Below are 25,897 nucleotides of genomic sequence, written 5' to 3'. Positions count from 1 at the left end.
TCATCTCTCAACTCCATTAGATTGGTATAAAATAACACAGTATGCAATTAAACCCAAACTTTTCTAATAAGCATAAATACTTTTTGACCAGATACAAACCAAAATGTCATAGTAGCAACATTCAACTTGTGATGATATAGAGTATTAAAAAACACATTGTTTAAGTAGTAAAAGGTGATTAATTAAGACCAATGCTGCTGTGACCAGATCAACATCGGCATTTAAGACAACCTGAGCTAAAGCGAACAGGAAATCAGAGGATGAAGCCCTGGAAGCCAGACTGGATGATGTGATTTACATCGACAACAGAACTACTCAGAAATGAATGGACCCCCTGCTGTCAGTCTGAGAGAGGCATTTATAAAGTAGCGCTTCACAATATCAGCAAAATATGTACTTGCAATACTATTACTGATATTACAATGACAATGTTGATTACGATTAATCATCACAATGTCACCTCCACTCTGTCAGAATCAGCAACTAATACTAAACATCGTCATTTGCATCGAGGACAGTCCAAAAGGTCAAATTTATTACTAGCAAAAGTTTCATGCACCAGCACCCTGAGTTATAATATCCCAGTTTTTTGCAATTGTAATATTTCAGACACTAATACTGCAATGGTGGTCGTAATTGTATACATTTTCCAGTTCTAAAGAAACGCACAATACTGTAACTGGAAGAGTCTCTTACAGTGTCTGAAGGAACTTGAGATCTTCACACAGATCAGCAGGTATGGATGATATCTTGGTACCTGAGAGGGTCCTAGAGATAAAAATAAATAAACAAAAATCACACTATTTATTTGCATCTGAAACACAAATAAGCAGCAAAGAATAAAATGTTGTATTACTCACAGACTATCCAGATTGTTAGTCCATGTGAGGATGGGGAAGTCCTTCATCAGACTGGCACCACGCAACATTCTGCAAAATGCTTATAATTAATACTGGAATATTTATCGTAAAAACTGTGGTATGTGTTGATGGGGATGACACATGGATGCTATAAACCACATATAATTAGCTTAGGACTTGTTTTGATCACAGCTGACTTGAAGAGGTCACACAGATAGTAACTCGTGGTTCAAAGTCAAACTTACAGAGACCGCAGGTCTGAGAGATTTTGGAAAGCTGAAGCTCCCACAAATGACAGAGGGTTGTCATAAAAGTGTCTGAAACGAGACCAAAATAAGAGAGGAGAGCACAATGAGTATGGCACCATCTTCTGGACATTTGTTCTGTGCCTTGAACTTGTGTCCTTTAAAGATAAAACCAAATGTAGACTATTCCATTATGTGAGTTTGACCTTACATGGTTCGCAGCATGGGGTTGTTATGAAAGGCCCTTTCTGGAATGGCAGCAATATCATTGCTGTGAAACCCACTGCAGAACAAAAGTCAAGGGACAGCGATTAGATGCTTAGCGCCACTGTCAGGTTAATGTGACAAAGACAATATAACGCAAAAGGCCAAAACTAACATGATAAAGCAGTAAGCATAGTTAGTTCCATCAAATTAAAACCAAACAGAAAAAGCCAGAAAATATTTTTAAAATTTAAATAAATAAATTCGTTTTTCAACTGTTTTAGGTAAAGAAGCCTTCAAACTAACAGCCTGGAAGTTGTTAGTTTGATTGTGTTATTTTCATTGTGCTCTCCTCTCTTATTGAAATTAAGGAGCAAAATGTTCTTCAAAATATTGACATAAAAAATGAAGTACTTGTTCAGTTGCAGATTTCTTTCATTTTGTTTTTTGTCAAGTATCTCAAACTCATTTTACTACCAAAGATAATGAATCAAAAACAAAATACAGTTTTTTAAATGATGGCTTCAATATAAAGTGGAAAACATATCTAAAGCAATCTGTAAACAAGTAATTTCCCCTAAACCAAAAAACATCAAGAGTTTGTTAAATCAGGCAATGGGTTTTCGACATTGCTGCGGTGGTAAACTTTTGGCCCACTCTTCTTTACAGAATTGTTTTCATCCAGCTACTGGTTTTCAAGTTTGTTTGAGGTCATGTAAACAAAATCTTCACAAGAACTTTAGTCCAGTCTTAAAGCCATAGTACGTAGCTTTTAAAAGAAGTATATTTTTTGCATATTTGTTAAAACTACCATTATGTCATGAGTGTATAATGTAAGAAAGATAATATGAAAATAAAATCAAGCTCCTCTGCTTTCTCCCAGTAATACCTGCAGAAATACACCACTCAGTCAGCAACAGCCAATCAGAGCCAGGAGGATCTTGGCGCTGTCAATCACACTTGTGTGCGCACCACTCACATGATCCCCCTTGCTCTTTCCTATGCTACAGCTGGTTCACCACAACATAGACTGCCACGAATGCTAAGGCAAGTTATTATTGCCACTGGTGACAGAGGATAAATGGTTTTCCTATAGTGGTAAATTGTTTCTTTGCCATTAGCGCATTTAGCAGCAGGTTTATAAGCATGACTGACAGCACTAAGACATTCTTCCTGGCTCTGATTGGTTGTTTTTGACCTGGAGCAGTGACTTTCTTCAGACGGCAATAGCAGCACTAGAGAGCGTGGAGGAGCTCGATCTTTTCACAGATCGTCTCATATTTAACTGTAAAAACAAGAGACATTTTCATAAGTAAATACTTTCACACTCAGCATAAGCCAGAAAACCCTGCTTGTTTTCACTGCATTAAAATGTTCATCTTCTCAAACTTATAGCTCAAATACTAAAGTACTTGTATTTTTTAAGACGTACAACACAGCAAAAGGGGTTACTCATAGCTTTAATAGCCCTTATCTTAAATCGTTATATACTTACAGTTCTTTCAGTTTGGGCAAGGCCTCTATTGCTTTAGGAAACTCCTTCAAGTTGTTAAAATTAAGATCTCTAAACAGAGAGAGAGACAGAGGTATTTGAGTCACAGCGTAAGATTGCTGCAATTAGCTTGTGTCTATGTGAAAATTATGGACTGCCTTTAAGGTAATTTTAATCAAACTTAAGTGAAATGTGGGGAAAGGAAGAGCCTATTAGATTTCAACAGCTTCAGATGGATTTCTTTAATTATCATAACCGGGATCAGAACCATAGCTTTCATAAACACATCCCCTTTGTTCAATAATAAATTTATACATAAACTGATTCCATAATGTGCCTTGTTAAGTAGTTTATTGGATTATGAAAATAAATACAAATGGAAATTTGCTTTCAAAAATCTGCTGTCAAAGTGTATAAAAAAAAAAGTCTCAAATGTTTCCAATGGCAGCCTCCAAAATGTCACGCATGAATCATCTTACAAAGCTACAAAATGTCTGTGGTGAAATTCATTTTATTTGATACATTATATTTCATACACAGACTGATGGTAAACTAACACATTTTTTCCAATATAATGAAACAATTGGTGAAAGTTTGAAATGATTACCATGTACAAAACATTTCACAGTCATTTTACTTTATCAGGATGTTAGACAATTTCTTAAAAAGGCAAATTGCCTTTAAATCTTCAATATTCAAGAAATGAACAACAGTTCAATTTCATATTTCTCAGCTGACCATTCAGAGAAGATTAATGTCTGTCACTAGGTAAGGCTGTGAGCCAGTAGGAAGTGAACAGTTGGGAGGGAAATTTTGATAAGCATCATGTACTTTGCTCTATTTATCCTAGAGCAATTAAAGGAGGAAGTGGACACAATGATGTCTGAGGACTGTAGCAGAGATGGGTGGGGGAGCTGTTGGCACATACAAACAAGAGTCCAAAAACCCAAACTGACTCAAACTGATACATAAACACACGCAGGCATGCAAGTATACATCTGCACACACATATAAACAAAATACAGAGTAACTGCAGACTTACAGCGTCTCCAGGTTCACCAATCCAACGAAACAGTTGGCTCCTATCTCCTTAATTCGGTTGTTATGAAGATGCCTAGAAAAGCAAAATAAGTTGCATCTCTGAGATATTCAACAAGACTTTATAAACTGAACACAAATATTTTTTTAAATGCGGAGCAGGGTCAGTAAATCAAGCATCTGTACTGTATTCGTACTCCACAGCAGAGCTGAACTCACTAATAAATTCAGGTCATCTCTTCCTGTTTATTCTGGTATGTTTATACAAACCTTCACCAGTACCACTCAGTGTGCATGGGTGCTTGGATGTTTGTGTTTGTCCAAATGTGGAACAGCAATAACAACTTTGGTGAAATCACACAGTATCTAATGCAAGCTCCCAATGTGGACGGTGCTGTTTTTCTCTCCGTCTATGAAACACAATAAACCTAATTCAATATCACTGTTTGGGCATTATCATCTTTTTCCACACTGAAACCCCGAAATGTGAGTTTCTCACATTTGCCACCAAAGAAAATTCTGAGTTGTCACCTGTGTGGGAGATAATATAGAAAAGCTATGGCCTGAAATGTCCAAATATCATTATAGAAGCATGGATCCATCAACCTCCCAGGTTACACGTGTCACATAAGTGGAGGATGTAGGTGTTTTAGCTGCCAGACTTCTTTGAGTGAGATCCTGCAGTCTCACTTAAAAACTGTCCATCCAGTCTGGATGTTAATATTTTGTAATGGCCCATTCTCTAATAGGGAATCTATAGGAGATGCCGAAAGGCCCCAAAGACTTGCAGTTCATCAAATATAAACTGGGTAAAAGAACAAGCAAACTGCACAGTGGTAGAGCTGTTGTCTTGCAGCAAGAAGGTTCTGGGTTCGATTCCTGGCCCCGGTCTTTCTGCATGGAGTTTGCATGTTCTCCCTGTGCATGCGTGGGTTTTTTTCTGGGTACTCCGGTTTCCTCCCACAGTCCAAAAACATGACTGTCAGGTTAATTGGCCTCTCCAAATTGTCCCTAGGTGTGAATGTGTGTATGCATGGTTGTGTGTCTCTGTGTTGCCCTGTGACAGACTGGCGACCTGTCCAGGGTGACCCCGCCTATCGCCCGGAACGTTAGCTGGAGATGGGCACCAGCAACCCTCCCGACCCCACTGAGGGACATGGGTGTAAAGAAAATGGATGGATGGAACAAGCAAAAGGCTGGTCAGCTGATTTTGATTGCAATAATGCCAAGAACACATTTCCACTGGCTATTATTAATAAGGGAACAAATCGTTTTTGACATACAACTTTAATACTATATAAACCTCTGGAAAAAATTAAGAGACCACTTAAAATTATCAATTTCCCTGATTTTACTTTTTATAGGTGTATGTTTGAATAAAATGATCATTGTTCTTTTATTCTATGAACTACTGAAAGTCCAAGCAAAAATTTAGTATTTATTTGCAGAAAATGAGAAAAGGTCAAAATTACGAAAGAGATGCAGTGCTTTCAGACCTCAAATAATGCTTGAACACTGACCTGTATTTACATTGCAGGTTGACCAATGATAAACAAAGGCAAAGTGTACTTGATCTAATGAACATATTTAACAGCTTATGCTGAAGACACCAGTGTAAATAGCAAATTACACTTCATGGTATGATGGTTACACTACTCTGCACACACCCTTCACTATGGCGAACTCTCCAGAGAAACGAGTGAATCACATTGTAAACATTCAATGCCGCAGTGTAAAACCATACCCTAAACCACAATCAGACCCGAAGCTTAATAAGACTTACAGCACAACTAGACTCGTCAGGTTTCCGAAGGCGTTGTCTGGTATATACAAGATCCGGTTGAGTGCCAGAGTCAGAGCTTGAAGATTTGACTGGTGTCTCAAGGAACTGACGGGGACGTCTGTCAGGTGATTGTCATCCAGCCACAGGTGACGCAACTGCTGCAGACCTTCGAAGCTGTCGTCAGGAACGGTTGTAATGTGGTTGGCATCCAGGCGGCTACAGACCCAGAAAAAACATCAGTGGATTAATCCCACGTATATGAAATACACCGATAATAAACAACGTTTTCAATGTCTTGTTTCCACATGCTGAAATAAATGTATAAATTTTTTAAATGAAGGGTTTCATTTTATGATTTCTGAAGTACCCAGACTCACTGACGGACATGTTGTTGTCAATTTCCTTTGAGAGCAAAAGCTTTAAAATCAAAATACAACAACAACCTTGATGTTTCTAAATACAGTTTGCTGAATTAAAATGAACATAATACTCCCTAATATGATTCCATAAAGCTTAAGATGCTCATGTTTAAATGCTTTAATCACAGTGCTGACTAATTATTACAGTTTTAATATATGTGTCATTTAAATGTCTTTGGGTAAAACTTTATTTGAAGGGGTGTGAATATGACTGACATGACACTGTCATAAACATGACATAACACCTGTCATGAACATGAAGAAGTCTTTGAGTGTTTACGACTGTTGTCATTAAGTGTCATTCGGTAAATAATAACACTTTTAATGCAAAGTTGGCATTTTTAATGGACTTTCAATGCAACTTTTAGAGAAACTTTGCATTAAGTGTCATTATTTACCGAATGACACTTCATAACAACAGTCATAGACATTCATAAAGACTTCTTTATATTCATGACAGGTGTTATGTCATGTTTATGACAGTGTCATTACAGTCTTATTCACACCCCGTCAAATAAAGTGTTAGCTGTCTTTGAAAGTATTTCAATATTTTTTAGATGTGGTTTGTATGGTTGTAAATATTCTGTTGCAGCCGCTGCTTTAAACAAACATCTTAGCGCCACTGTCAGGAAAAATATGACTGATACCAAACAACACTTCTAGATTGTACACTTGGACACTGCCAGTGTGCTCTGATTCCAGTTAATGGATTACAAAAGTAGTAAAACATTAGAAAGCATTAATCTGTAGCTCCACTGCTTAAGAGCAAGAACTATCAAATGTAAGGAGAGTCATGATGCAATCCAAGTTATAGGCAGACCTGTCCACTTCTTTCTTCCAATAATCAAAACCAAATTATGTCCACTGCAGGATCTCAACATAAAATAACACCAAATGTAAATTATATTTAAAGAGGACAGAGGAGATGTGGAATCTTTACACTTGACAGAGATTTCAGATGGACAAACATTTCCTTGAAGATGACTGAACAAAATAAAGTTGTCTTTGTTTAAGCTTTATGAGTATTTTTTTCACTTGAACCAAGCAGTTTTGTCCTACTATCTTCCCTGAATGTGAGTCTCACCCTCCCTCAAAATTCCTCAAGTATCTGCGCTGGAAGGAAAACAGTCTTGATTGACATTTAGCTATCAAAGGCTTATTACTAACCAAGTCTTTCCTTTTGCATAGCATATTTCTTAAGCAACAGAAGTTAAAACTATGAATGAAAAAAAAGACATCTGTTATAGACATGAAAAGGCAATTTAAAGGAGAAAGGAGATGTAAAGTACAGGGGGAGGAAAAAAACAAGAGAGATTGGTGAAAACTGAATTTTCAGCACATCTCGGCAGCTGAACTCATTACTCTAAGTCCCTGTCAAGCTCAAAGGCACATTGTGGAGGGAGGCAACAGATACAAAGCTAAGACCTTCAAATTGTATCAAAGATGAAGGCAAGTGGGGGAGGAAGCTTTGAACAATAACATTTTGCAGGCAGAAACATGATGACATTCACAATCTTCTAAAGAAAAAAGAAAAAAAAATCAGTACAAACTGAAAATGAGCAAAGATAATGCCCAAGTGCACAAAGGTTATTGTTAATAAGAGGAAAGTTTTCACATATAATCAAACCTTCTCATAACAAATGTGGGCATTTTGTGATGCAGTAGTTATATACAAGACTGTAAAACCCAAATTTAACAAGACAGTCTCAAATTATGATATTTGCCCCTCAACTGGATGTTTCACTTAAAAAAAATAATAATAAAAAAATAATCACCTCTCACAATAATCCCCAAGACTCGGTGATTATTTGCTTATTATGTGAAATAAATGCAGACTGCAGAACAGAACAGTCATTCAAGAAGACAGCAAGTCAGAGTGTTGGAATGAATAATAAAACAAGGTCAGTGCAGACATTTTGGAATTTGGGAGGTAAAATGTTTATTATTGCGATGACACACGTCTGTAACATGTTATCTTGACTGTTAGCAGATAATCATACTGAGTTTTGAATTAGATTTGTATAATCAACACTGAATACAAAGCAAAGCTGAAGTGCTGGGGGAATTAACGAGATATTTATCAGTTGCTGCTGTGCTTATTTCAATGGTGTGAACTCCACATGCACTCTGATTAGAGCGCTCAGTACTTGACTTTAACCTTTCATATAACATGTACCAATTAATTTTTTTTTCTTTACTGCGACAGCAGAGACGCATAAACACACATGATGAAGATGCATATAAAACCTTAGTTCTGCTTTTGGAATAGCCTTGGGTTCTTGTGGTATTGTGTATACTTGTGGTATTACTGCTGGACAGGAAGCTCCACCCAAATATAAAGGTTTTGCAAAAGAAAACACCCATAAATAATTATGAAAACACATATGTGCATGTATGTGTGTGTTCATACTGAAGACTTACAGAGACTGGAGCGAGTGAAGGTTTTTCAATGCTGCATTGGGGACAGATTTAAGTTGATTATTTTGCAGCATCCTGAAAGGAAAAAAAAAAACAAAAAAAAAAACCGATTCAAATGTAAGTCAAGGCCAGAAAAATATTTTATTATTATAAATTTTAAGCAAGTTCACACAACAACACAGATTAGAGCTACCCTGTCACACATCTAAAGGTGTTAACCTGAAGTTCACACGCTTAGATGAAAGCTTAATCAATGAACACAGGCAGGTGCAATCCAATTCAGTTGGTGAAGAAAACAGGACTACGACTTATTTACTTGGCGCAAAATCAACAGAAAATACCCTTTGTGTATCTTTTAGGACAGACAATGTGTGCACAACTAGTCTGATGCAACCTGGATGATGAAGCTCTAAAATTAAAGCAGTTCTTGTATTCACTGTTCCTGTTGGGTCTGTCTCATACAGATTTTGGACCGAGATGAACAAAATGCATGCTATACCAAACTTCACCATTTACACTAAGCCTGTCATGCGGAAAACTTTATATTGCCATATTTGTAAGTCTGTATGCAGATGCTTGTGTACATTGGCAGGGAGGGTGCATGCTTACAGGACTTTGAGCTGATGCAGACCAGACAGGGCGTCAGGGTGGATGAATGTCAGGTCATTCCCAGCGAGTCGTCTGAATGAGATAATGAGTCGAAATTACATTTAATTATTAAGCTTGCACACATTTCAAAAACATTCACTATACTTTATCTCTTTGTATTGAAACGGTAAAGCACAACAGAATTTTAAATCAATCATTGCTGTAACTTTAAAAGCCCACACGCCCTGGGCAGCTTAGGTTCCACCTCTCAAGCTGATTATGGAGCTCAAGGTGACAAAGACATGTACTTTTGTCATGGCCTGTCGTCACTTCTTCTATCGCCCAACGTAGATTATACCTGCCTATGGATAACTATTTCGTTAGATCCCCTTTTTTTAGTAACTGCAACTTCAATAGCAAGTAGTCCTTTCACAAAAACATTGAACAAAATAATTAATCCCTCTTAGGGTTACGCAACCTATATTCCCCTGAAACTGTTATTATCAAACAGCTGCTTCAGTGCGTGTCAAAATTATTTAAGAGAGAGGGGACACCTCCCTTTCCTGCTGGGAACAGGAAGTAAATAGGAAACCTGGGTGTAAATAAGCATGGGACAAGCTGACTGGGACATGAAGCCCAAGTACACTATCTTGCCTGAGAGATTAGCAGGAGATTTATCGCCATGCAACATGAGTCAGACCAGGCCGAGTTCCCAGCAACAAGAGCTGCTATGTGTGAGGCTGAGAACCAGAACTGGCTATGTTAGAGCACCAGTAGGTGTGAGAGATTACTCAACCCTGGCCTGGAGTTTGTTGAGAGTGCTACCTATCTATTCGTGGATATTCAAATGGGGAATATCCACTTTGGTTTAGCACCACAGGCAAATAAACTGTGAGACTGCATCCTTTGAGAAAGTGAGAGTGTTGGACGACTTTATACTTTATGAGGTCCTAAGACACGTTGCTTCACTCTATGCGATATATATAAAAACTAAGGCCTTGAAAAAAGCAAGAATGTGACTGATATCACAGGGAAGCAGAAATCTTAACATTTTTATTCCAGCAGCCCAAAGTCAAATCAAGTTGGGGTTGAAAAGAATGATCATTTCTACTTAGCGTAGAAAAGTACAGTTGTCTTTTTGTTATTATATTAGTTAGTTTGTGGTTACTTTTAAGACATATTTAAAACAACAAGGTAGCATGCAATTATTTCACTCAAAACATATATTTGCTTTTGTTCTTCTATTCTAATAAAACATTTGAGATGTTTTGCCATCTTGCTTTGTAGGTGGTAAATAAAATACAATAAAATTAACTAAAACAAAACAAATATAAAATAAAATTAAAATGGCATGCAAAATGGCTAGCGGGTCCCTCTTATGACATTGGCTTAACTCAGAATATCTGCACATCATTAGTAGGTGGAAATATAATTTAATCCCTCGTATATTTTGCATTTGAGATATTTGTTATGAAAACAGTTGAGGTTTTTGAAAACCAACATGATGTAATCACATCTTAGTTACCAGTTGTCCCCGATAATTATTTGTTATTAATTTATCCTTACAGTCAGGTTATTAATTTAGATCATAAAATTCAAATCAAACAACTGCCAACACCAGGATATTAAAACACAGTGGCTGCTACTCCAAGTTAAAATGTATGAATGGTCAGTATCTTTGAAAAACATTTAGAAAAAAATTTAGATTCAAACCCAAATTTATCAAAACAATCTTCAAAGTGACAGCAAAATGAACTAAGTTTTATTTGGTAACTGCAAATAAGAACAAACAGGATTTGACAAATGTTTCAGTTTGGCTACCGGTTTCACAACCGAAAGTGCTTCTCCACTTTAACCTTCCAGGTGATTTATCACCCGTTTGCTCCAGGGCTTTGACAGCTGTCACGAAGAAGAGGCACACTCTTCTAGTTGTGCAACACTTCTCCAACAAGTCTGCCTTACACTGTAAATTAAATGACAAAGTTGAAACTTTTTCTTTGGGACGTCATTATACATAAAAACCAAACTCCACTTCACACTCGATAAGTTTCTACATGTTCAAGGCAGTTTCTGTACCGCTGTTAAACAGGTGACACGATGATGATGAAGTGAACAGCATGACTTCAATTCTTATGTGCATTGTTGCCAAATGAACACATCTCATTTCAGATATGTACCTGCCCTGGTTTGAGTCAGTTTAATCTATATATGGTTTATAATGTTTCTTTACGACTTTCAAAAATATTCACAACTTCTCAACTTTTTCCACACTTTTATGTTATAAGATAAATTTACTGGAGTTTTACTTTGTGGTGTAATTGTGAAGTAGAAGAAAAGCCATGGAAGGTTTTGAAAGTTTTTAGGTAAAAGAATTTAAAATAAATATTGTGTGCATTTGTACTGAACCCCTGGAGTCGATAGTTTAAATTCAATTACCTTTGGACTTGCAGAGACTGACATTTTTACCCATTCAATCAGAATTATGGCTGCATCTTTAGGTTCTTGCATTGGAAGAACGCCAGCCTCAACTTTAATTTTTCAGCTGCTCAAACAGGTTTTTGTCTACATTTGGTTCCCTCTATATTCCCATCAGCTCAGACCAGCTTCAACGTCCCTTCTGAAGAGAATCATCGCAGCAGCATGATACTGCCATGACCGTGTGTCTTAGTGGAGAAAAGTGTGTTCAGGGTTAAACTTTTGGTCTCACCTGTCTAGAACTCCTTCTTCCACATGTTACTTATGTCCCTTACATCTCAAACTGGATTTCTTCTGGTTGTCTTGGTGGTAAAATATTGTATTATACCAGAAAGTGTTTTAAAAAATCTTTGCCCGTTATTGTTTAAACTCCTTGATTATGTGCCAATTTGTTTTGGAGTATCAGATAAAACCCCAACAAAATACATTAAAATTATTCAATTGTAATGTGATAAAATCTATAGGTTCAAAGTTCAAAATATATGAAGACTTTTGAAAGGCCGCTCATGTAGATGAGATAATCCAATAAAAAAAACTGTCAGTTTATGTTTTATTTAAACAGAGCAAAATATGCTTCAGTACAATGAAAATGTACCCATATGAAACATTTTCTGGAATATAAAACATTTCAAATATAGCAAGAAAAATGCTAATCGTTGCAGATCACAATACATTACTAAAACTGAAGAATCATAAGCAGTCCAATGTTAAAAAAAATATAATTTTATTTTTCTGATAATAAATGATGCCAGAGTGTATCACAGTATCATTTGCCAAGACTGGCACTTGTGAAATGACGTTGTGATTGCTACATGGATAGGATTATCAATTGCAGGTTACCATTAAGAATATAAACAAACTGCAAAAGGAGACAGACAATATCTCTTGTCATCAAGTCTGTTGATCTTCTGGGCATTCAGCAAAAGAGGTTGCGTGACTAAGAAGGAGGATTTTTTTTTTCTCGCTTGCTTCCCTGTCTAAGGATGGCCTGCACTCTGTTTTCCCCCTCTTTCCCTGTCAGCTCACTCTGCTTTTGCCCTCAGGGCCCATGCTTCAGTTCATTGACAATGCTGGAGACCTGAAGCGAAAAAGTCCTTCTCCAAAGTTCACAGACAAGACTTCTGATTTGTTCTCAAAGAAACAAAGGTTACCCAAACACACAAATTAACTAAGGGTTTACGTCAATCAAACACACCATCAGTTTTGATGAGTTAGGACAAGACACTCGTCATGGAGAGATCAGGCGAGTTTTTAAGTCCCGTTGCGATGGAAACCATTGTTTTGCCCTCTTCCTTCCTGCCTTGCATTCCTCTGCACAATGCGATGAAAACTAAATTGCTTCTCAACAAAGAAAATTGGATTGGTGTAAGAAAAAGAAGCGGGTGAAGCTTCGGCCAGCTGAAAGATGCACAAGGGCTGAAAAAACATCTTAACAAAGGCCAAGTGGAGCAGGAACCTCTGGAGGATTTTAATTCATTGGTCATTTTGTCTTCAGAGGGCTGCATGTTACCTGATATCAGGCAGACTGATTTTTATCTTTGACTCACAGCAGAACTAAGCCAGACACTGAAGTATTTAAAGAGCAAAGAAAAAACATCCACCAAGATCAGATTTATGCCCATTCAACGAGGTCCATGCGCACAGATGTTTTTGTTTTTACCCTCATAATCCCTTAAAAGCAAAAATCCACATCGGATGTCACATGACTGTTGCTTCAATGCGTGTCACCTTGCAACGCCTTTTTAGCTGAGCTGCATGACATGCTTTATAACCTCCCTGGCTCAGTTCGTGAACGTTGAGTGATTTGTTGCCTCATTCCTGTTTTCCACACCTGAGAAGGAGGGGACGCTCTACACCGATGCCGTGCGTCCTACAGTGTGAATTCAAATACCCAGGTGCGTTTCATAAAGAACAGCCCTCATGTCAACACTGTACAGAGTAAATACATCCTTAACACGAGAAAGAAGGGCATGTACTCACAGTTCTTCTAGGTAGGGGAACTTCTTGAATACATATGCTGGAAGCTCAGTGATGTTGTTCATACTCAGGTCACTGTGGAGAGAAAATACAAAAGCAGCACAATGACACATTAGCTTAGCCAGTCATTTGGTTTAAGATCTCAATGATGCTTCAAGATTGAGCTTATCAATGAGTTGTTTTACCTGTTAGTGATTAATAACATGCTTACTTTGATATTTTTACTCTTTTCTCATTTTCCAGTGTCCTAGTTTTCATTTTAGACATGGAATCAAGAAATATTTACCTTATGTAATTCTAAAATCAACATTGCTTACAGCTGTTTTACGTATCTGCATTAGTCTAAACGAATACCATGAAAAAAGCCCTTCTATTTAGCCCCAGGGATCTTCCTTTTTCAAATCAACAAGTAAAAACAGACATGTAGCTGCATGAAAAGTATGCATTCAGTACTTGATTTACTTCCTTACTAAATCCACTGTGAGTTTGTGTTTTTAAATTTTTACAACAATTGTAAAAAAAAGTAAAATAAAATAAAAACTTCTAACAGGAATAACATCTAATGGCACTAAAACAAAAGGATAAAAAACAGAAGTTTGCCACCATGCCTCCTGAGGCAGAGATGTAAACAATGAGGGCAAATTCATGTTTCATCTCGATAAGAATGAATTCCCTTACCTGGCCTAAAGAAAAGATCCCTAGATGACAACATAAAGGATGACAAGGCAATAACTGGGGGAAAAAAAACCTACACAAAAGTAAAAAAAAAAAAAAAGAAAAACAAGCTTTTCAAATTAAGGAACCCTTTGAACCCTCCTTCCTTTTTCACTCCCCAACTGACCATCTTGAGTTTCATAGCCAGATCTCTCTTAGACCTTGTGTGTGGGCCCCTGAATCCTACAAGGATCACATTGCTCTTCCTCTGCAGACCCAAATACACACACAGACACATATGCACACACACAGGCTTTAAAATATGCACCCTGACAGAACCCTCATCATCTCAGCGACCTATGTCCCATCTCCACTTACCTGCTTATCCAATTACCCTACGGACTACTCAGCTACAACGTTTCTATCAACATCTAGCTTACCTCCCCAACCCCACTATCGCCTTTTTCTACCTGGACCACTTCTCTGGTGGTGGTCTGAAGACAGAGTGTGTGTTTAGCTGCTAGTATTCAAATGGGTCCATCCCCAATTACATTTTTTATAGTTTGTCTAAATTCTCCATGAATTGTTTACTGGTCTAAACCTCATGCAGGGCTTGGATAGTGGAGGCCTCACAGTGACTCTATCACACTCTTTCCACCCTCTGTGCCTGGCTGCTTTACTCATCAGGGTCCTGGCCTGTCCCTGCTAAAACAGATTTCAAGAGGACACTAAAAATGCAGCTGTGATAAATGGTGACAGGCTTAAATGCTTCCACAAACAGGTATCTGCAAATTCCTATCCCATGTGCCCTTTGGATTTATTTCAGCACTGAAGCAGCAGATAATCTGACAGAGAAGTGAGGCATGCTAATAAAAAAGAAAACAGAGACTCTTAAGGGAGAGGCCAGAGTTAAACATCAACAACTAATGTAAAGACATCGCAGCAAACCCAGTTCACAAAATGGTTATTGTTAAGCTTTCAAAATTGCTTTCCCTGTTTTTAAAATCAAATTATTCACAGAACCCTGTTTACCAGCTTGCAGTGAATGGTTTTTAATATTTCTTTTCAATGTATATTTGCAGGCAAAATAAATCTTCTGCATTACAGGTGTTTTAACAACCACAAACCATGTCAGACATCACATTTGGTTGTCAGTACACACACTGACTACAACTACATTATGACCGCTAAGGGTGCACAATATAACATGGATATATTGTTAATCATATTTTCTAAGTTATGAATTTTCATTTGCCATGCTATTCTAATATTTAGTATTACCCAAAAAGCTTAAGATCACAAACAGTTGAGAAAGAGAGAAAATAAGAAAATAGGCATATATTGCAACTGCCATTGTGATGTTAACCAATAATGTCACTATCACAAGATTTTCTAGTGTCATGCAGCCCGAATGTTCACCCAATAAAGCCTTAGTACACCTTTGTGTCGTTGATGTCTCAAGTTATGTAGGTGTGAAGATAGTCCCTTTGAATTGTGTTGTTTTTTTTGTTTGTTTGTTTGCAGTTCTTCAAAACAGTGGATGTTACTGCTGATAAAATCTGCGCAACACTTGGTAGCAGAAGAAGAGTGTACGCAAAAAGTTGATGCCGATGGTGGCGACGCTGGTTTGATCCCTGCTCTGTCATTGTGCCCTTGGGAAAGACACTTCACCCACCTTGCCTGTTGGTGGGGTCGCAGGGCCTGGTGCCGCCCGGTGCATGGCAGCCTTGCTTCTGTCAGACTGCCCCAGGGCAGCTGTGGCTACTATCCAGTAGCTTGCCACCATCAGTGTGTGACAGTGTGTGTGCATGGATGGGTGAATGACTGTAGTGTGAAGCGCTTTGGGGTCTTCTGGACTTGATGAAGTGCTACACAAGTACAAAGCTATATTTCTAACATAACTAACTACAAAGTTTTACCTTACAGTTACCTTTGATCAGTTTTCAGAAATGTATGCAACATTTTGAAGTTTTGTTCATAGTCAAGTGGGCATGCGCTTGTAAAAACCAATATCCTTTTAGTTTCTACTTTCTACCTTGTTGCTTGTTCTTCTTGTTTGACGAGCACCACTCATAATGCGTGCAGACCGTTCTAGAAATGGGAATGCGCACAACTGTCTGAAACAACAAAGCACGCCCCCTAGAAACAGTGCGCTTCTGTAGTGAGACACTGGATGGGAGGAGAAATATGGTGGGCACAAACTAGGTCCAAGGCACAATCGTTATCACAACATCAAATATCAAAATCGCGAAAGAATCTTTGGATGCAAGTTTGATGGGCAAAATTATTCCAAGTGTCATGCAGCAACATCTTGTCCATATAAAATTAGCTGGTCAGAAGAATTGTTACCGTTAAGATTCTGAAACTTACAGAGAATAGTGGGAGCAATGGGAAGATGAAAAACGAAAAATGAGAGGAACGTGGACTAATTTCAACTGATGCTATAACTGCAATATTCAAATGAACAAAGTTAGTCACTAAATGTAACTACAAGTTAGGCAAGACCTTAACATTAGCTTAAGATAAAACCAGAGTTCACTGGCTCACACAGAGGGTTTTTTCAGCAAGATAACTAATAAAGCAGACAAAACAAAAACCTGTAGATAGAAAGCAATACCCAGCAGCAAAAAAAAAATATATATATATATGTTAAAAAATGTATTCTAGCACTTAACCTATAGTGCTAGGTCTATAGTGTCATTTTCATGAAACTATAGACCATATGATTGCAGGTCAAACATGTGAAGAAAACTCCCAAAACTGCAGTAAGACATACTATGTTCTATGTACACTCCTGGCACACTCCCACTTAAGAAAAATATTACAAAGCATCAGTGTTCCACAGCTGCAGCCTAATAGCATTCAAGCCACGTTCGATGCTGAATCCCAGTTCACCCCATCCTCGTCAGTCTAGGCCTAACTTATACTGTGTTCCCTTCAACGTTTAGGAAGTTACAGCTGTTTCAGAGGTGTAGAAGAAGCCCTGTTTGCAGTCCACTAAAATGTTATATTTTTAATAATAACCATAAAACAGAAATAAGGTACGACGTAGGTGAATATTTTCTTCATTAAATTATTTCTGTTAGCCAAACTACATAATTCTGTACTTTGAGTTCTTACAGTAATTTTTTGGCATCACTGTTGGTGGTAATTATTAGCATAACAAATACCAGAGGATTTCATATTTAAAAATATTTTATTGATTAGACTAACCTATGCCAATTTTAAACAGGCAGAAAACGATTAAAACAAAAAAAGAAAAAACAAAAACAATGTTGTACTTATCTGTACTTTTTTGTCATTACAACAAATACAACAGCCAACGAATGGTGATGTCTAGTGCCGTTTATATGTCACATGGGAAAATACTGAAGTTGCATCTGTTGTACAAGGAATTCACCTTAAATAAAATGGCAAAGAACGTAGGGTAAAGATAAGCCTGGGTATCGTAGTATGGTAAAATTCAGCCTTGGTTGTTCTGAAGGCAGAGTCACTCCTTGTGATGTGCTGTAGATAATTAAACAAGTGCGGCTAGATAAAGCAAAAGAAAATTTGCATAAACTGCAACTCCAACACACAGCTATTCCAATTGTTGAATTACCGTCTTAGTTTGTCATTTAATTCTGGATCGTCCTGGTAATGACCCACTCATCTAAATCAGGTGATTGAAGCAGAAAAACAACTTTAAAACATGCAGAGCAGTCTTTCCCAAGGACCAGAGTTCAAGACCATCAATGTGATGTTAAATTCTCATTACATCCCCATTCTTTAAAAAAAACATTACTTCTTCTATTGCAATAAAACTACTTGTCTGCCCTGTTTTATGCCAACTCTATCTACCTGAGTCTAAAGGGTGAAATCCTGCTGTTTTTGACCCCGCCAAAGTAAAATTCTTCCATGTTGTTTGATATAGTGCATAATGATAAAGTCTTTAAGGTAGAGAAAAATCACACTGTCCTCCCAATTTTCTAACCTTGTTGAGAAGACATTAGCCACACAGTGTAATGGTTATTGTGGCACTCAAATGTATTTGTGACAGACCAGACTACTCTATTTTTTTATTTCTTCTTTTTTTAATTCTTTGGTCTCAAAGGATATCTGCTATGACATAAAATGTAATAAACATTGCCACTTTGTATATGCAGGAATTACTTATTTCGATCTGCATCTTATTTGGGTTATGATTACTTTGAATAATCAAAATTTAAACATGTCTGCTAGCAGTCTTAAGAAAAGATTTCTTAGTAACACTTTATTTGAAGGGGGTTGAATAAGACTGTCATGACACTTTCATAAACATGTCATAACACCTGTCATGAACATGAATAAGCCTTCATGAATATTTATGACTGTTGTTATAAAGCGTCATTCGGTAAATTATGACACTTTTAATACAAAGTTGACATTATTCAAAATGTCTTTGTTATGACAACTTGACATTAACCAATAAATCATTACTGATATAAATTTGTTATAAAAGTATTACTGATTGCACTTTAAAAATTAGGTAACTTTATGTTATTAAAGGTAAAGTTTAAACAGTAATGATTTCCTGGTTAATGTCAAGTTGTCATAAAGACATTTTGAATAATGTCAACTTTGTATTAAAAGTGTCATAATTTACCGAATGACACTTTATGACAACAGTCATAAATATTCATGAAGACTTATTGATGTTCATGACAGGTGTTATGTCATGTTTATGAAAGTGTCATGACAGTCTTATTCACCCCCCTTCAAATAAAGTGTTACCAATTTCTACAATAGAAATATTACAATCAATATCACAATTATACAAAAGTGGAAATTTCCAGTTGAATGTTGGCAAAAACACAATTTAAAATCAGAAACACCATATGGCATTAATACATCAATTGCTCATAATTAGGAACAATTATGAGCAATTGTTGTGTTTAAAACCACAGAAATTTAGCATGGTGGGATGCTGACTGATATAGCTAAATCAATTATGAAACAAGCTTAGAAAGTCGTCTGAAGGAGCTCACAGCTCTGGTATGTTAGTTGAAGAAATTTCAAAAAGAATTTACTATCAGCTACTACACGTTACAGGAAACAAACTACAAGTAAAGGACATTAAGCTTTAACAGTCAGTCCTGTTAAAGACAGTCCTTCACACATTACATGGTACCAATTAACTCAAATATTGTTAATTCGGTAATATTTTTCATTTTAAATTTTTTTTTTCTTGCTCATGTCAAGAAAAAAAAATTATAATTATAACAATATTTAACTAAAATAATTTAACTTTTTTTTGCCCATATCACCCATCACTATATTAACATAATCTTCTGCCTTTTTGTATGTAACTTTACAGCTGCTATGCTCTTCTTTGTTTCTCTAGCCTGAACTGTTTGCAAAGTTTTAGAAAAAATAGTAAAGCACCACAAAATGATTACAAGAGCAAAACAAGATACACTAAAAAAAATATTTTTAGTTTTTAATTAAAGCGGAGCATTTTCCATAATTTAATAGAAGGGATGTATCTAAAACTGTTGCTGAACCAGTGTTGGCTTTAAAGTAGATAAAGTAAAATGAAATGCTAGCCCATTTTTATAATGTCTGTCATGTTTATTCAGACAATACATAATTTAATATATATATTTACAAAGAGCATCAAAACTGTACTTGACATAAGTGAAAATAAGTCTTAAAATGGGCAAGCAGATCAGCAATAGAAACAGATTCAAATTCTACAAATATTTCACTTGTGAATATAAATAAAACAGAGTAAATTTATTCAACATTAAAGAATATATATATAAAAAAATAAAAACCAGGAAACCTAAAAGAGAAATGCAGCTATTTTTTTTAAAGAGAATGGAAATGAGTGTTTTAAAAGAGCACAATAGAGTACTGAGGGCAAAAGGAGTAAGGAAGGTTAATATTCCTCAATTCACGCTGCTTTGCAGCAGGAACTACTGACTAGCTCCTTTCACCTCTACTGACCAAGAACAAAAGTATCATTCAGATGAAATGGACTGAGGGCACCAATGTTGAAGCCAGCAAGTTCCACCAGTTGAGTGCAAGACCCCCAACGCCACCCCTTGTTTTTCCCCACGTCTTACCATTCAATGGCTCACCCAACCAAAACTGAAATGTAAAGGACAGTGAAACCTTATATCTTAAACTGGACAAGAATTTGTGCAATCATTATATAAACAACATCCATTTGCCAAGAGTTAGAAAATAGTAAGCTACATACTTTCAAATAGATTGTTTGCTTCATTACTGGCTAAGCAGCTCCGTTTTTTTCTCCCTCATCTGCTTTTCTGTGACAGGGCTGTTGCCACTACTTAAGCCAAACCTCAGTCCCAAAGTGAGCTGCAGGTAAGATTTTATGCCAACACTGTCAAAAGATTTATTGCAGAAATGTGTGGTCTTCCATGAGCAGGTTTTTCCTACAAATCAAGAAGGGATTTACAGCCAAATAATCTGTTACACAATCTTGTGACTGAATGAGTTCCTTGCATCTTGGCTACTAAGGTCTCAATTTAGGAAGCATTTTTTATTGAATCACAACCGATCCAGTTAAACAAATTAATTTTCTAGCAGATTTTCACCTTTTCAGTGCCACAACTTTGTAGAATGCATTGATTTGAAGTGCATTCAACAAATTCCAGGTACTGTAAAAACAGAGCACGTGAGGTCTTTCTTTAAGACATCAGCATATCGCTGCGGGTGCATTAGCCCAGAGAGAGGGAGCATTTGCAGCTGCAATATGTCACACTAATCCATCATGATCCCTAACCCCACCGCTCTACACACAAAGGGCCGAGGGAGAGGGAGAGGACAACTAAAGTTCAACAGACCAGGAGAACAAATGAGCAGAAGACAGAGAAAGGGACAAACAACCTTTTGCATACTTTAAAACGCAAAGGTTATTAAGAAATTCCGTATTTAAACCTGCCAAAGTGCATTAGGATCTCAGAATTAAGCATCGAAAGATAAAAGAAAACGAAAAGTTGAAAACATGTCTTTTAAAAGAAAATATAGCATAAAACATTAAAAAAAAAGGAATCTGTAGAGATACAATTTTCATCTTGTGAGATTTTTACTTTGTTGTAATTGAGGCATCAGAGTAATATGGAGTATGGTTCATTTTTAGCTTCTAAAAGGTCTAACCGGTCAATGCTAACACTCAGCATTTTGTCCTAGGCCTTGTGTGACGCATTTTCATATCTGCTGCTGACTTCAAGTGACACACGTTAGTTTTCGTCCATTCAGTCCTACACCAACAGGCTTAAAACATATTCACTGTTTCTGTATTTGAAATATTTGCTACTGCCGTAACCAAGTCACACACTGACATAAACAGTCGCCCAACTAAAGTCATAATTTCTTTTATTTGTCTTTTGCGTAAGCTCATGGAGGAGCGGTTGGTTTGGTTTGTGATTAACCTAGAGATTGTGAAACAAACTGTTACTCTACAGGGCAATCATCAACTGAATCAGCAACACTCTATAAACACCTAACCTACCTGGTATTCATTTCCTTTAGTTTCTATGAAACTTAGTCACTTGTTTTAACGTGGCTGTAACACTCAAACTTTGCCAGGGAATGTCATTCCCCCACCCCAAATTGCCTCCTTTATTTTAAGTCTAAAACAAAAACATAAATAACTTGGAACAAGACCATGCTACACAAAAGCCCAACAAAACACACACAGATTTATCTATGTGACCCTAGCTGTTGTCAAGATAGCTCACATAACATTGACTAGTTACCGTTTTTACCAAGAACCAATTAGCAAATTGTTTCATTTTGTTGTTTGTTTTTGTGTTAAATTAAAAATCTTCCATTTAGTTGGCATTAATATACTTTTCAAGACAACCTGTTGAAATATTTTTATTAACAAACTGCACCGATTTGTGTCTGAGTAGTTCAGTTTGTAATGTAACATGCTGAGACAGCTAATATGCTGAAATACTAGATGTTAATGCTGATGTTGTCCGCAAATTTACGGTTTGTGGAATGTATAAACATGGATCAATGTGTTACTTAAATCACAAAAAGGGCATACTAAAACTCTAGGTTTGGAAAGATTTGCAATGTAGCAAAGAATGTTGCAAATGATTCATTACTTGATATTTAGCAAAAGTTTGAGGTTTTGCTGCTTTACAAGACAATGTGGTACACTTTAAACAGTGCACTAAATTAACTAATCACAATCAGTTTGATTCTGACAACGAAATTACATTGGGTAATGTAATTGTGTTGCTAAGCAATACAGAGATAGCTTTAAGTTCCTGGTATGTAGAATATTGCCCTTTCCTACTCATCAGTTAAAAGTTAAAAGTAAAAATCTTAAACAGAGTGAAAAGAAAAATAAGAGGTTAGGTCAAAAACGACAAGATCAAAAGTCTTCAAGCAACGAGGTAAAAAAATCAACTCTACTCAGCTACTGGATTTCATATAGGGAAGAAAAAGCTCACGTTTCACAGCCTCATTTAATAGAAACTTGTACAATAAATGTGTGTGAAAAACTTTTTCAAAAGTAGAGATGAACTAATCCAACAGCAACTGATTGAATTCAACGCAATTATCAATTGCAATCAATTCATTCTTCAATGGTGGTACTTTTTTTGGACTGTAAAATCATTAACAAGAAGCAGATTATTAAATTTAAATATAGGTCAATCTTGTAATCAATTTTATTAGATCAATGGTACCTTTATCAAAGGATATGAAGCTCATTTTCACATTTCATGGTGACTGTTTCTTAAATTTAAAACAATTTTTAAACAAACATGTTTGTATAATCTGACTCAATCTGGCTTTTAATGGCCAACGCCAATTTTTAGTATCATTTGAGATTTGGCCTGATAAATGACCCATAGATATTTTCTGCAAAAACAATTAAGTAGATTCTTTAGTAGGATAGCTTTAACTCCAGCAGAAAATGAAAGAATTGCGAGACCATTTTCATTTACGCGACAAAGCATGTCCTGCAATTTCAAGATTTTTTTTCTTGAACTCAAAAAGTACATGCTGTTACTTGACTCCTGTACAAACCAATTATTTAGATTAATTGGACCGAGTGGGTTGGGGTTACAATATTCCAGTAATAAGCCAATCAATTGAAAATTAGTTCATTTTGAACTCTGTCCAAGGAAATGGTCCCTCTAGTTTGTGTGTCCCTCTAGTTTGCAATTTACCAAAGTCAAAATGGGTCAGACCAGACAGACAACCAGATATAATTATTAGCCAGTAAAAAGCCTGATTGGTGCAGCTCTATTCAAAACAATAGTCTCTTGCATCATGTCCAGTTTTGCTGTCTCTCTCTTTTAATCATACTCTACTGCAAAATTATAAAATGCAGCACTTTCAGGGCACTGACTTCCAGCAACAACAGAAAGAAAAAAAGTTTACAGTGATGTTTAACACCATGTTTTACTTATCTTGTCAGAACGAAAACTCCAATTGACAAAAAGAAAAAAAAAAGTGTAACACAAACGTGGTTTCGATTATGGGATTCTCATTATGGACGCTGATTAGTACTTACAGGTAGTAGGTGAAAGTGCTGAGCCCAGTTGGGACGGTGGTCAGTCCTCTCCCCGAGCAGTCTGCTCCCCCATCTTCATCGCAGCTGCATGAGGGCGAACATACGGCCGTCGACTGCCCTTGACCGGAGGCGCTTGGACGAATGAAGCACCACAAACATATCCAAAACAAATCCACACGCATGTTTTTGTTTTTCCCCTTTCCCAGTCGGTTCAGGTGGAAGCGGTGAAGAAGAAGAAGAAGAAGAAGAAGAAGGGGGCCTTTGTTTGCGGTTTATTCTACCCCGGACGTCGACTTCTCATGTGGTTGGGTCGGTTGAGGCATGAAGAAGGGATGAAGCCCAGCCGTCGCTTTTTTAAAACCCAATCTTAACGTCCCCAAAACAAACGCATACTCACAAGTCCGAACAAAAACGTGAACATGAGCGCATAGCTAGCTTAAAAACCCTCACACAGCCATCGAGGACGAGCACGTTACCTTACTGTGAAACATTTCCCAGCCCTGTTTATGTCGTATTAGTCCATAAAGTAGCTCTGTTGGCGACAGGAGCGGCAGCCTACCTTGCGTTTTCTTGCGTTTTCGATGTCCCATTAAATAGCGAACATACTAAGTATGCGCAATACATGATAATGCCTCGCTAAAAGACTGACCCTACACAAGCTTGAAACGCACAATACGATATTTTGCGTCCTGGTTTGTTTCCTTGCAGGAGAGCACCGTCAGTTTTCAGCCATTCCTCACGTTTCCCCCCCCCCCTTCTCCTCTCCTGACATCAACAGCGTGTTGTGTAGCTCGACAGGCACCCTACCGGACAACCTGCAGCAGCAGCACTGGGGCCCCTGGCCTGCGCAGCTCGGAAACCTGCGCTGCAGCGTTAGACTGCCAACCAGAGCACACTCCCCGACCACAAGTTTCAACACAGTCAGGTAAAACATCTCTGCAGGGCCATTATGACTGCTTATGGGTGTCTCTGCATGTAAAGAAGGGCATGGATCGCTTGTATTTACCTCATGAGTTGTACGTGTCACATTTCACAACTACCACACTCAAGGAGACACTCGAATCATATCCAAATCATAAATGAATTTTAGAGTTTTAAAGCGATTCACTAATTTTGGTTCTGTGTAAATATAAAACTTAACACCCTTTGCCTATAGATACTTTTTGTTAAGTTTATGCTTTGTTATTGTGGTTTCTTTGTCGAACAAGGTTATTTGGTCGTGGTCTAAGTACTTAATAACAACAAAAACATTTATTTTCTATATTCAATCAGTTTTGTAGGTTTATATGCAGAATTTACTCTTGAGATGTAAATCCTTCAAATAAAAATAAACTATAGACACTTGATGACCACTACTGACAGTATTTTTCTAAAAGTGGTGGCAAAATAAACTTGGGTCCTCTTGGGTCTTGTTCAGCCTTTATGAGCCTTTTTGTCTTATTTCTCTGGCTGTTTAATTGACTTTTCAACACACTTCTGCCTTCAGTGAATGGCATGATATCTTGTCTTATTGTGGAGCAGCTAGAAAAATCGACTTCTGTGTCAGCTCTATCTTTCCAATATGTTATTGTCTACCTCTGGTAAGCGTAATTGTAGCCAATACCTGCTGTGGGACTTTGCTGTTGTAGACTCTATGCTTAAAGATTTAACATATTGTTAATTCAGAGTTGGTGTTTGGATATTTGAACTATTTATTTGACCCCATTCTCTATCTCTTAACATCAGAGGTCAGTAATTGTCTACGCAATTACTCCTCTTTTTCAAACGATTCTCTGTAAACCTGAGAGATGGGTTATGCTTGGAAAAACCCACTAGATCAGCAGTTTCTTACACAGTCAGACCAGCCCACCTGGCACCAACAGCCACGCCACAGTAAAATTGAACAGGTGTACCTATTAAAGTGGCCTGTGGGAGTACAACACGCTCAAGTTCTGGTTTTCTCAGATGTTCACTGTGTAAAATCTCAGTCAGTTCTCTACCAGGTAATAAAATGCAACTCACGCAATTAAATGCACTACACTGTTTGTCTATTCTCTGCTCCGTTTAATGGATCATAAGTATATGGTTTCACAAAGTGGAGGACTCCCTGTACTTGCAGGTACTCACACTGTGCTTTAACACCAGTGCTTTTCTTCGCTAATCTGATGTGATGGATAATTGACTGGGTGGAGACCTTACAAAAGGAGCTTCATGATGCACAGAGTTCAGTGGAGATTACATT

General features: G+C 37.1%; 1 protein-coding gene across 1 annotated transcript in view; it reads right to left on the bottom strand.

Moving 5' to 3' along the window:
* The window catches only part of lgr4 (leucine-rich repeat containing G protein-coupled receptor 4), a 29,774-nt gene extending 5,224 nt beyond the window's left edge, over nt 1–24,550 (bottom strand). Inside the window, exons 1-11 of the mRNA XM_088004253.1 lie at nt 23,677–24,550; nt 13,503–13,574; nt 9,069–9,140; nt 8,463–8,534; nt 5,623–5,838; nt 3,844–3,915; nt 2,805–2,873; nt 1,317–1,388; nt 1,106–1,177; nt 861–929; nt 697–768 (exon numbers count right to left, since the gene is read on the bottom strand). Of these exons, the coding sequence (XP_087860379.1) occupies nt 697–768; nt 861–929; nt 1,106–1,177; nt 1,317–1,388; nt 2,805–2,873; nt 3,844–3,915; nt 5,623–5,838; nt 8,463–8,534; nt 9,069–9,140; nt 13,503–13,574; nt 23,677–23,858 (1,040 nt within the window). The 5' untranslated portion in view covers nt 23,859–24,550. The remainder of the gene's footprint in view (nt 1–696; nt 769–860; nt 930–1,105; nt 1,178–1,316; nt 1,389–2,804; nt 2,874–3,843; nt 3,916–5,622; nt 5,839–8,462; nt 8,535–9,068; nt 9,141–13,502; nt 13,575–23,676) is intronic.
* Nucleotides 24,551–25,897: the final 1,347 nt, after the last annotated feature.

This window comes from Poecilia mexicana, unplaced genomic scaffold, assembly GCF_051168715.1.
Source record: "Poecilia mexicana isolate PSO_F unplaced genomic scaffold, ASM5116871v1 scaffold_3, whole genome shotgun sequence".
Classification (NCBI taxonomy): domain Eukaryota; kingdom Metazoa; phylum Chordata; class Actinopteri; order Cyprinodontiformes; family Poeciliidae; genus Poecilia; species Poecilia mexicana.
Note: the sequence above shows the minus strand (reverse complement) of the source record. Positions and strands in the feature narration are given on the sequence as shown.